We start from the raw sequence: 13,272 nt of genomic DNA, 5'->3' as shown, positions 1-13,272 counted from the left end.
TTCCTGTGGCATCCTAGTTTTGGATGACTTCGCCGAGAGGGAAGGACATCACAACCATCACCGAGTGTAACTCGAAGTAGTGACACAACTTCCTCCTGACGATGGAATTTGAGGGTAGAGAGTCTTGGAATCGGACAAGACTTCACTAATGAAGTATACGGGATGCTACACCTTGAGGGTGTGTCCCTCTTCTTCCCATTCTACCTACTAGGGCAGCGCTGACCACTTGCGTGGTGTCCACAATGTAAAGCAGGTGTAGTTCCCCATCGGTCAGTGGGACTAGAATTGGGGCTTTCATCAGGATTTCCTTGACCTTGTCAAGTGCCTCCTAAACCTTGGGCATCCACGCAAATCGGTTAGTTTTCTTCAGAAGCCAGTATAGGGGGAGGCCTCGCTCATTGAGGCATGAAATAAAATGGCTAAGCGGGGCGAGGCACCCTGTAACTCAGTTGTACTCCCTTTAGATTTGTAATCGGGCCCATCCTCAGTAATGGTCGAGATCTTCTCTAGGTTGGCTTCAGTGCCAGCGCTTCGGAGATGATAAACCCAAGCAGCATACCCCTTGGGACCTCAAAAATGCATTTCTTCAGGGTTAAGTTTGATGTCGTTTGCCTAGAGTTTCATGAAGGTTTGCTCTAGGTCTACTATGAGCTGGTCAACCTATTTGGACTAGACCATGATGTCATCTAAGTTGGCCTCAATGGTTCACCCGATAAGGACCCCAAAACACTTGAGCATACAACACTGGTATGTAGCCCCTACATTTTTAGATCCGAACGACATAATGACATAGCAGAATGATCCGAATGGGGTGATGAAAGAAGTCCACGAGCTAGTCAGATTCTTTCATCATGATCTGATGGTACCTAGGGGTACGCATCAAGGAAGTAGAGGAATTTCGTACCCTGAAGTCGAGTCGACTACTTGATCTACATGTGGCAAAGGAAACAGGATCCTTTGGACACGCCTTGTTGAGACTCATGTAGTCAACACACATTCTCCATTTCCCATTTTTTCATACAATGACGGGATTGGCTAACCACTCAGGATGATACACTTTCTTGATGAACCCTAGCCACTGAATGCTTCGTGATCTCCTCACTGGATGGCCTTGCGCTTCTCCTCAGTCGAAGTGATGCAAGCAGCTGCTTTACCAGCTTGGAGCCTAGGTTGATCTTCAAGGCGTGCTAAGTGACTTCCCTCAAAATGCCTGACATGTCCGAGGGTTTCCATGTGAAGACATCTCCTATTGGCGTGAAGGAAGTCGACTGAGCAGTGCTTTGTTATTTGAAGGAAAGCGTGGTGCCGATGTGCACCACTTTGTCCTCGAAGCTACTGGGGTCTATGAGGACCTCCTTAACAGCCCTTCATGGGCTAAAAAGATCTAGCCAATTGCTTGGAGTTGGGTGCTTCCTCAGCAGTCCCCTCCTTGATGACCGCGAGCTCCTCAGAGGCAATAATCACCGAGGCGTGCTCACAACACTCAACTTTGCACTGGTAAGCATGCTGGAAGGAGGTGCCGATGGTGATGACCCCATGTGGGCCTGTCATCTTGAGCTTGAGGTAAGTATAGTTGGGGACGACCATGAACTTCGCGTAGCACGGTTGTCCTATGATGGCATGGTAGGCTCTGTGAAACCCGACCACCTCGAAGGTGAGGGTCTCCATCCTATAGTTGGCCAGATCCCCAAAGGTGATGGGTAGGTCAACCTACCCGAGCGGTATGGCTTGTTTCCTTGGCATGATGCCATGGAAAGGCACCCCAATCGGTCGGACGCATGACCGATCAATGCCGATGGCATCAAGCGTCCCGGCGTATATGATGTTGAGGCTGCTGCCTCCATCCATCAGCACCTTCCTGGCGTACATGATGGTGAGCCACTTCATGCTGACGATCAGGGTCGACCATGAGCGGGTACCTTCCCGGCTGTGGGATGCTCTCTGGGTGGTCAGATCGGTCAAAGGTGATGGCGAACTCCAACCACCGGAGGAAAAATGGCGTGGCTAGCTCGGCCGTGTATACCTCACAACACGTGAGCTTTCGACGGTGCTTGGAATCATAAGCCACTATCCCACTGAAGATCATGAGGTAGCCATTTGATGTCAGAAAGTTGCCATCCTTCCCCTCTACGTCATTCACCGCTGGCTCAGGCTTCTTCCTCTAGTCCCTATTTTTGGAGCTGCCGGACAGGAAACGATTCATGAGGGCGCAGTCCTTGTACAAGGGCTTGATGAGGAAGGTGTGGTTTAGGCACGACCCCTCGAGTAGCTTCTCAAAGTGGTCGGGGACACCCTAGGCGGGCGCCCTGCCGCCTTTCTACTCGGTAGTAGCCATGGGTGAGCCCTTGTGTCGCTGCTTGTTCTTTTTCTTGTTTGGGTGGCTAGAAGCACCCTCATCGGCGTCCTTGTCCTTCTTTACTTTGCCCTTGGGTAAGGATGTCTCCGACGCGACCGGACTGCAACTATATATTTTTTTTAGGGGTCAGGAGGGAAAAAAAAGATATGCTGTTTCCTATCAGTCCCAAGCGGAGATTGTCCCAGTGGATAAATAAGGAATACAGAAACAAAAACAACGATTGGACCAGAGAATGAAATTGCATTATAAGGCCGAAGTAAAAAAAACAAACCGATGAAAGGAGAGAATGCGGGAGACAGAATGATGTCGGGCCAGCACAAGAAGTCAGACTAAACAACCCATTCGACGCGTCAGGGGTACTCGACCACCGGGAGATTTCTGCCTGTCCATAAGCATATATAGGATGAAGTCTAAACGAATCAACAAAAATTACGGTTAAGGCATTTGAGAATATTAGCATTGGGCACTCTAACTCGAAGGAAGAAGCCGAAGAACCGCCTCCTCGCCTGAGGCATGGCTGGTTGTGATGTCAAGGAGCTCCTTGGTGGTCTAAGGGCCCTTGTGTCCTAGCTTGCGGACTAGGGACTCATAGGTGGTCCCAGACAAGAAGGCTTCGATGACGTCGACATCGGCGACTGTCGGACAACTCATTGCATTGCCTGGAGAAGCGTTAGATGTACTCACTGGAGAGTTTCCTCGGACTTCTATCGGTAATTCTTTAGATCCCAAGGGTTCCCCGGACACATGTAGGTGCCCTGGAAATTTCCCATAAAGATCTCCTTCAGGTCCGCCCAGCTTTGAATCCTGTTGGGCAGAAGGTGTTCCAACCATGTTTCGTGCCGAATCGGCCAGGAACAAGGGAAAGTTGCAGATAATGAAGTAATCACTATACACACCACCGACTTGACAAGCAAGCCAGTAATCCTCGAAGCCATAGGCCAGGATTCGTTTCCCTAGAGTATTTCAGGATGTTGGTCAGTGGTCGATACTGCGGTGGGAAAGCCTGCGTTGAGGATGTGCCGGCCGAAAACCCTAGGGCCCCAGCAGATCAGGGCTCAGGGCTCATGGTCCTGACCTGCTATCAGTAATGTCTACTATGACGAGGATGGTAGTCAGTGGCTAGGCCTTCTCTCTCTTGTCCCCCCTATCCATGCCTACAAGCATCCAAGGTGCTACGTGCAGTCACGGTTGGGGCCAAGACGCTCATGCACTAGGACCATGGCAAGCCCCCGCCATTGCACAATGCCTAATGGATGGATACGTTCTAGGCCATGTCATATGAAAGAAACACGCTGACTAACATCGAGCTCAGCGTCACCGAGATAGCAAGCTTTCCACCTCCTGCACCGCTGCATGCTCGAGCAACATGCGGATCTCGCGATGGGCCCAACAGTCTTCAGGGTGTCGTGGGCTCCGAGAGCCCTCGGAGCAAGGCCATCATGGCAGCTATGTTCTGGCTTGCCCGGGCAAAGTGTGGGAGGCCTCTAGTCGTCCTCGATGATCCTCTAGGTTTACATCACGGGTGATGGCATGTGCATGGCCACCATCTCCACGGTGTTCGATCTTGTGCTCGAGCTCTACACGCTCCTGCTCCAACTGGAGTCATGCATCCTTGATCTCCTTGTGTCATGCCCTCAGCTGCTCCACCCACAAGTGAGGCGGGGCCCCCACATCTCCCTCGACCTCATCATTAGGGTCATCCATAGGAGTAGCCCCTCCCTCGTGGATGCTTTTGATGTGTCCCTCGGGGGTGCCTACCATGAAACATTCTCGTGAGGGGTGATGGCTTCCCCTACTAGAATTAGAGTCAGAGATCATCTCTGAATCTCCCACGAGAAGGTCATGGAGAGATTCCTCGACGTAGTCCGTCATACCCACGAATTCATCATTCATGGGGGACAGGTGCATGCGCTATGCCGCAAGGTGGTCAATGGTCCTTGCGGCGTTGTGCAGACCAAATGGAAACGCTATCAGGGCGCTCTGGGTGAGGTATTCTAGGGAGAGCGGTTCCCCTCTAGCACGCTATGTCATGATGTTGGTGAATGAGAAGGTGAGCCAGTGTAGGTTCTCCAAGGACGGTCAGGGGTCCTAGGAAGGCGTCGAGCTGGCGCTCTAGCCTCCCGTAATCAAAGCCTGAGGAGTTGGTCGCTCCCAAGGGCATGGGCCTCTAGGGCATGTAGCTGCAGCTCTTCGAGGTCCTCGATGGTTGCGTCGAGGCTGGTGGAGCGAAGAAGTTGGATAGGGTCAGAAGCCCACACCAGCTCTCCCTCTGTGGAGACTAAAGAAATCCAGGCTCCCGAACCGCACTGTGTGCGCTCGGGACCTAGCTGACTGCCATGGCTAGCCATTCATGGCCTATTGTGGAGGACAAGATGCGTAAAAGGCCCCTACCTGGTGTGCCAACTGTCGGTGTTTCGAATCACCAACTAGTAAATTTGTGATTTGTGCATCTAGCACGAATGGTGTGCTCGGAGGAGACAAGGATTTATACTAGTTCGGGCAGAATGTCCATACGTTCAGTCTGCTGCTGCTCGTGTTATCGGCACTAGTTTGTAGTAGGGGTTACAAACGGGTGAAAAAGGGAGCAGGTCCCAAGTCTCTGGTGAAAAAGTCGAACAGAGTTGAGTGTCGTTGAGCTCATTAAGCCCTCTCCTTTGTGGAGCGTCCTGCTTTCCCTTTTATAGATGAAGGGGAAGGCACAAATTACACGAGAGAAAGAGAGAGAGAGATGTATATATAGAGAGAGAAAAGCGAGGAGGAAGAAGGCCTCTAGGGTCACGGCACCCTTCATCTCCTTTATGTGGGTCCCATCGGTCCTATAGATGATGACGGGGATGGCTCCACGCATGACCCTGTTCATCATTGGCGCTATACACGGACATCCACTGCGTGAAAATAGTTTGTAGAAACGTGACAATTTTTTGTAGGGGCGGTTGGTGATGGAGCCACCCCTACAGTGGCGTGCTCGGGACCCACGAGACCAGCCGCTCCTTCAAATGAAATAGCAGGGGTGGCTGGTGATACGAACCACCCCTACAAATGGGTTGGATTTGTAGGGGTGGCTCACTCACCAGCCACCCCCGGTGTTGCTATTTGTAGGGACGACTGGTGATTGAGCCGCCCCTACAAATGCCCGCGTATAAATACCTCTGATTTGTAGGGGTGGCTCAATCACCAGCCGCCCCTACAAATGACCCACATATAAAAAGACTGCAACACCTTCTTCCTCCTCGGGTCACACACTCCAACCCATGAAAGAAAGGTGGGGAGGCCTTGGACACCTCCCAAAAATTGCTCTACTAAGGGGGGAAGGTTTTGGTCTCAAATCCTTTGGTGGAGAGGTTGTAGAAGGTAAGAAAATGCTATTCCATACTTTTTTTGAAGTTTTAATGGTTGGTTAGTGAAAAATATAGAGTTTTGTTTTTCTCTCTTCTATGGTGCTTGAGCTGCTTATGAAGCAAAAAAGGCCCAAGTTTTGAATGTACTTGGGTAAATTAGGTAGGGGAACAAGTTCATACCCTTATTTGGTCCATGTTTCTTGATTTTAGTGAACAATTAGTTAGTTTTATGGATGTTTCATGTGCATGTAGATCTATATATTGGGTAAAATATAATTGTTGCTAATTGTTGTCTTTGAAATTTTTTATTGTAATCAACAAATATGTATTTTAATTATTTATGGATAAATAGGCCATTAATTAATTTTCCTCTACCATGGTGTGTTTGTATGATTCAAGTAATTATATTTTATTTATATTCATATATATCTGAAGTATATACAATTATTCTCAAGTAATTATTACTTTGATTCATTTATATATATATATCTGAATAAGTAGTCCTTTAATGTTTGTTTTGTTGTTGTTGTAAAAGATAGAGTACAGGAACTCTTAGATGTATGGTTCGTTAAGGTTCAAGGCAGGTTTCCATGAAGAGGTGGACAAATTTATTGAAGCCATAGAGAAGCATGCAACAACATTGATAGCGAATAAGGATACAATTATTTATCCTTGTAAAGATTACAAGAACCGTATGACATGGACAGATGTGACTATCATCATATCACATTTGATTATGTGAGGATTTATTGAGGACTACACAGTATGGATTCATCATGGTGAAACAGTTATTGTTAACGATGAGGATTAGGAGGAATACGACAACGAAACCCTAGAATCCCTGTCCCAATATTCAGCAAAGCTTGATGCACGAATGGATTCCAAGTTTGGCAATGAACAAGGTGGTGATGCTGGTGGGTGGGATGGTAACGACGAAGGTGGGGCCAATAATGATGGTGAAGCACGTGTCGAGGATGAATATGATTTGGAGGACATGATTTGAGCCCTTGGACCTAGAGATTTTACTAAATAGCCCAAAAGGTCTAGAAAATTTAGAAAGGGATGATAAAAGCATCGAAGGAGACTATGTATGGTGTTAAAAAGGGTTGTCCGACACATTGGACATTGCTACGTTTTGTGCTTGAGCTACTCATCCTTAAGGCTAAGTACAGGCTAGTCAAACTGTAGTTTTAATGATCTATTGCATCTCCTGTCATGGGTGCTGCCACAACCAAACTCAGTTCCCGCCAACACATACCAAGTGAAGAAGGTCATAAGTCCATTGACAATGGGGGTTGAAAAAATCCATGCATGCCCCAACCACTGTATACTTTTTCGTGGCGAAACATTCAAGTCACTGGATAAATGTCCCCGGTGTGGGGCCAGCAGGTACAAGAACAATGACCTTTATGGTGGGGATGAAGCCTCCATGGGGAAAAAGAGGAATAAGAAGGGTACAAAAAAGGTGGTACAAGAATCTTAGCCCTTAGAGGACACTCCATTAGGCAACGATGCAAAGCAGAGAATAATTCCTGCCTTGATAATGTGGTACCTGCCAATGACCGACCGCTTGAGATGTATCTTCCTAAACCCTAAAGAAGCTGCACTCATGACATGGTGGGATGATGAGCGCAAGGTGGATGATGATAAGATTGCACACCCGGCTAATTGTAGTCAGTGGCAAAGGTTCGATGAGAAGTACAAAGAATTCAGCGATGACCTAAGGAATGTATAGTTTGGCTTGAGCACCGATGGAATGAATCCCTTCAATGAGAGGATGAGCGACCACAACACTTAGCCAGTGATCTTGACCATATACAACATCCCAACAGTGGTTGTGTCAAAAGAGAAAGTACCTTCTCTTCACTATTCTTATTTTTGGCCCTAAACAACTAGGCATTGATATAGACTGTGTTCCTCGAGCCTTTGATGCAAGAAATGGAGAGGCTATGGAGGCATGGGGAGCCGATGTACGATGCGTTCCGAAAGGAGGACTTCATATATAGAGCAATAATATTTGTTACTACCAATGATTACCCCACGTTGTTTGCTTTGTCTGGACATATCAAAGGGAAGACGGGATGCTTGGTTTGCTTGGATGGTACTACATGGGTGTACTTGGATGCATCCAAGAAGATAGTTTACCTAAGGAATCGATGCTTCTTAAAGACAAGTCACAAGTACCGCAACAAATTATTCTTTAGATTTTATGACAACACCCTAGAGATTGAACACCCTCTGGAGAGACATCATAACGGAGAACTTGTGTACAGAATGGTGAAAAACATACGCGTCGTCTATGGAAAGAAGAATCCGGATGGGACTAACAGAGATAGAAGCACACCTCCTATCGAAGGCATACCTTTCAAGAAACAATCGATCTTCTTTCAGTATCTACCTTATTGGCCAGACTTAGAGGTTCCCCATGCCATTGATGCTATGCACGTGCAGAAGAATGTCTTTGAGAGTCTCATTGCTATCCTTGATGGACATAGGCAAGTCAAAGGATGGTCTAAAGCATGGAAAGACATAGTGCAGCTAAACGTGATGCCACAGCTTCACCCGGTACCTGAGGCTAATGGAAAATACACTCTGTCTACAGGTGTGCTTCAACTTAAGACCAGACAAGAAGAGAACTATATGCACTTTCCTGAGGGGGGTCAAAGTCCCGACTGAGTTTTCAGCAAATGTGAAGAAGCTAGTGTCGATGAAGGACTTATCAATAACACACTGCAAGGCTCATGATTGTTATGTGATGCTGATAGTGTTTCTACCTATTGCAATCAGGGCTATAAAGCCAAAGTTCTTGAAAATGGCCATCACCCGCATGTGCTACTTCTTTTTGAAGATCTCATAGAAGACGATTAGCAAGCAAGAGCTGAGTGACCTATATGAATTTGTGGTGGAGACACAAAACCAACTAGAGATGTGTTTACCTCCTGCTTTTTTGATATAATGCCACATATCATGATTCACATGGTTCATCAGATACAGGAGTTGGGCCCTTGTTACTTGCATGAAATGTGGTCCTACGAGCGGTTCATGTCGGTTCTAAGTTGATATGTGCATAATCGAGCATACCTAGAGGGCTCCATGATAGAGGCTTATAGTACTAAAGAAGTCATCAAGTGCTGTCAAGAGTACCTAAAAGTACAGAAAGAGATTGGTAAACCCGATTCTCAGTCACAAGGGTAGGCTAGCTGGGAAGGGCACCAGTGGTAGAAAAGTGTTCATCGACCATAATTAGAAAGAGGTGAGTCAGGCGTATTACAGTGTCTTGTAGAGTACACAACTAATGCAACCATATATTGATGAACACTTGGCTATCATTATGGCAGAGAGAAATGGTTGTTCGGATGATTGGGTCATGAAACAGCACAAGCAACGACTAACTACATGGTTGAAGGACCAAAACATACCACCTGGAGAAACTATAGACTCTATTACCATCAGTAGGTTGGCGGAGGGGCCATCAAGACAAGTGACATCTTGGAATGCTTATGACATCAATGGGTATACGTACTATACCTACGTAGAGGATAGTAAATATGTGAACCAAAACAGTGGCGTTCGAATAGAGGCTCTCGATAGATTGGGGCAAAAGATCCAATACTTTGGAATCATTGAAGAGATATGAGAACTTAACTATGGAAGGCATATAACGGTGGCCCTATTTTGATGTCGCTGGATCAAACGACACCAACTAAATGAGATTGGATTAAGAGTCCTGGACCTCAAGAATCTAGGCTACCAAGATGACCCTTGGGTGCTCGCTTCATATGTCGAATAAGTTTTCTATATGTCTAACCCACAAAGTAACCTCCCCCAAAGAAGAAGACAAAACATGCAGTTGTCTCTGGAAAACAACACATTATTAGAGTTGATGACATGGACGATGTTGAAGCTTATAATAACTACGATGAGATGCCGCTATTCACAGACTTTCCTAAGAAGATCAGTGTTGTGGAAAAGAATCTACCCAAAGACATATTGCTATGGGAACGAAAAGGTATCAAGGGGGAAGTCGTTACAGCGGGCTAGCTAGTTGTTGAACGTGGAGTGTTTGTGTAAGTGTGTATTTGTAAGATTTCATTTATATATGCGTGTGAGACTATATATTTATGTATGTGTGTAAGACTATATATTTTTGTATGTGTGTGAGACTACATTTATGCATGCGTGTGAGATTACCCTTTGCAACATCCACTCTATTACTACTAAAACTTTATGAAATCACTTAACACTTTATAAAATAAAGAAATGGCCAAAATAAAAGTAGGAGATCTTAACGAGTTATACAACTTTTATATTCATCATCTTTACAGCTGAAATCATTTAGTGGTTGAAAATCAGGTTTGAAGCTGCCAATTTCTGAAATTCAAAATTTGAACTGTTCAAATTTTGTCAAATAAAACGATGACCAAAATAAAAGTTGTAAATAGTGATGTGTTCAACAACTTTTATATTCATCATGTTTACAGCTGAAATCATTTATTGGTTGAAAATCAGGTTTGAAGCTATCATTTTCTAAATTCTAAATTTGAATTGTTCAAAATTAGTGACAAAGAAAGATGACCAGACTCAAATGATAGAGCATGATTTTAGAAAATTTTAGGAAAAAAATCATCACATTTGGAGTTAGTATGAGGGAGAAAAACTAGTTACAAGTTTCAACCATAGATTAAAAACAGAAATCACACTTGTTCATCATTGATCATCATGAACAGTTGTGATTTTTCTTTTTAATCTCTGGGATAAAATTTGTAACTAGTCTTTCTCCATCATACTAACTCCAAATATGATGATTTTTTTTCTAAAATTTTCTAAAATCATGCCCTATCAAGTTACTGTGTTGATTTGGTCGTTCTTTTCATTTGACAAAGTTTGAGCAATTCAAATTTTCAAATTTTTAAAAATGATAAGTTCTAACGAGATTTTCTACCATTAAATGATTTCAGCTGAAAAAGTAATGAATACCAAAGTTGTATAACTCATCAAGATTTACACTTTTATTTTGATCATTTATTCATCTAACAAAGTTATAGTAAATATTGTTCACAAATCAACATGTTTCTTATATAGTTCATGAAACTATGAGTCATATGTGAATTTGTGAACAATATTTACTAATACTTTATCACATGAAGAAGTGACCAAAATAAAAGTTGTAGATAGTGATGAGTTCAACAACTTTTATGTTCACGACTTTTATTGTTAAAATCATTTAAGGTTTCAAAATCTTGTTTGAAGTTGCCATTTATTGAAATTCAAAATTTTAACTGTTCAAATTTGGTCAAATGAAAAGATGATCAAAACAAAAGTTGTACATCTTGATGAGTTCTACAACTTTGGTATTCATGAGTTTTTCAGTTGAAATCATTTACTCTTTCAAAATATTGTTTCAAGTTGAAATTGTTTAAATTTTAAATTTTGAATCGTTCAAAAAAAGTTACATGACAAGATGACCAAAATAAAAGGTGTACATGTTGATGAGTTATACAACTTTTATGATTACAATATTTTCATTTTATTTTATTTAATATCATAAAATTATAGTCGAAGTTTTAAAATTCCAATTTTTAATTTTTGTTTTTTGTTTTCTATATTGTTTTGACTACAATTATTTATATATATATATTTCTACATATATAGAATAATATAAAATATTATATTTGTGCATATCTACAATTATTTTTATATTACTTTATGTTTTTGTGATATAAAAAATACAAAATTAATAAATTTAATAAAATAGAAAATATTTATAGGGGCGGCTAGATCAGGAACCGCCCCTACAAATGCATTTGTAGGGGCGGCTGGATCAGGAACTGCCCCTATAAATGCATTTTGTAGGGGCGGCTGGATCAGGAATCGCCCCTACAAATCGTCCTTGGTATATAACCACGGGCGCTTGGGTGACAAAGTGTTGGACGCTCTCTTCTTCCTCCCGACACCGTCAGGCTGCCCAACTTTTCCCCTGGCGCCCCACCGTCGCCGCCTCCCGAACCTCTCCCGACGTCGACGCCCCCTCTCCGCACCCCCTAGGCCATAGCTCAACATCCCTGGGCCACCACGACACCGCGCTGCCCATCTCCACGACTGGCTAGGGTTTTAGAGCCTCCAGCCAGCTGACCCACCGCCTCCATCCCCATCTCCATGTCATCCACATCCACGAGCTAGTCCACCGCCACCTCAGTTTCCAACCTTGAGGTGCCGCGGGCCTGCTCCCCTGCCCTCCTGTGGCCCAAGCGTCCATGCTCCCTCCCACGGCGAGCGGCCACGGTGCTCGAGCTCTTTGGCGTCCGCACTACTTCCCTAGAGTCCACACCCCCAACGGCGGGCGGCCCGGCTGCCCGTGCTCTCCAGTGTCCTGCGCACCTCCACTGGCAGTCCGTGCTCCTCCACAGCTTCCCCTACACCTTGATAGGTTTGGATCCACCACTGCTGCTGCTCGCTGCTTGTTGCTTGCTACTCCATCACTTGCTCCCGATGCTTTACCCAATGTGCATTGCCTTGGTTTGTCAATGCTTGTGTGCTTATTTGCATAAATGCTCATTGCATGCTTGGCAAGTTGGTAAGGTATAGCAATATTTCTTTTTTGCTACTACTGCAATCTGAATCAATCTATTATATAGAATCATAGCTGTTGTCTCTGAACCAATCTATAGACATCAATGTAACTTGGGAGGACCAATTCTTTAGTTAGTTTTATGCCTCTCACCCTCTCAGTACCTATCCAAGACAGTAACGAAGCTTTTTTCGCTTTGAGTCTATAGACACTCAGTCACCACCTAGTCACAAGGGGCATTCTTTTATTACTCTAGCTTACCGGATCCATTAAATCATATTACATCACAACAAGACACATTCAATTTAATAGTACAGAGCAATGTTTGGCCTTTTAGTTGATGACTGCATACATACCAAATCAGGAATACATTGCACAGAAACAATGAAACTGGGATCATGAAAATTGACAAAAAAAGGTGTGAATGAGAACTGAAAAGAACAACATAAAGACCATACCTCATATGAGCTCCCCTGGTCATCAGATCCATTGGTGATAGGAGTCTCAGCCTCCGAAAGAATAACTAGAGACAGTGGAGCCCTGATAGCAATGTACTCCAATTCCGGACTGGGCTTCTCTGTCCTGTCATCACTAGAAGCTTCCATTGCTGCATTTCTTCCAAAATGTAGAATAACCGGAGGTGTTGAAACCACCTCATTTTTTAGCATCACAACAGTCTTCTCAACCACCACATTATCATCACTACTGTTCATCCTCGAGATGTTACCGTTAGTTTCCTTTACACCAGCAGTTCTATTGTAGGAAGAGCTTTAGCCCCAGGTGAAACCTCTTTTTTTCTCTACTAGCTACTGCATTTTTCACAATAGCAGGAGCTTGCGGGTATTTGACCTTCAGTTCTGGTAGTGTTACTGATTTACTCTAGTCAAGCTACATTATAGCTGAAAGTTTCTTTGTCTAGGTATCTTATGACATGCTTTTTCTCCGTGGGTGGTCCACGCTTGCTGACTTGGAATTCAAAGGATGGCTAGTCGATCTATTTTATGATTTGA

At 44.3% G+C, this 13,272-nt stretch overlaps 1 protein-coding gene across 1 annotated transcript; it reads right to left on the bottom strand.

Annotated features, from left to right (window-relative positions):
• Positions 1-1,374: 1,374 nt before the first annotated feature.
• On the bottom strand, positions 1,375-1,887 carry LOC136511039 (uncharacterized). The gene is made up of 2 exons (XM_066505279.1): positions 1,784-1,887; positions 1,375-1,669 (listed from the first exon to the last, which is right to left on the bottom strand). The coding sequence occupies exons 1-2, from the start codon at positions 1,885-1,887 to the stop codon at positions 1,375-1,377; spliced, it is 399 nt and encodes a 132-aa protein (XP_066361376.1).
• Positions 1,888-13,272: the final 11,385 nt, after the last annotated feature.

This window comes from Miscanthus floridulus, chromosome 16 (genome assembly GCF_019320115.1).
Source record: "Miscanthus floridulus cultivar M001 chromosome 16, ASM1932011v1, whole genome shotgun sequence".
NCBI lineage: Eukaryota > Viridiplantae > Streptophyta > Magnoliopsida > Poales > Poaceae > Miscanthus > Miscanthus floridulus.
This window is presented reverse-complemented; position numbering and strand designations above follow the sequence as displayed.

Excerpts from the sequence above, each read along its gene's own strand:
- LOC136511039 (XM_066505279.1), bottom strand. The coding sequence starts at position 1,887 with ATGAAGTGGCTCACCATCATGTACGCCAGGAAGGTGCTGATGGATGGA. Across the intron at positions 1,670-1,783 it reads GATGCCATCGGCATTGATCG|GATGGAGACCCTCACCTTCG; the intron begins GTCATGCGTCCG and ends GGCCAACTATAG.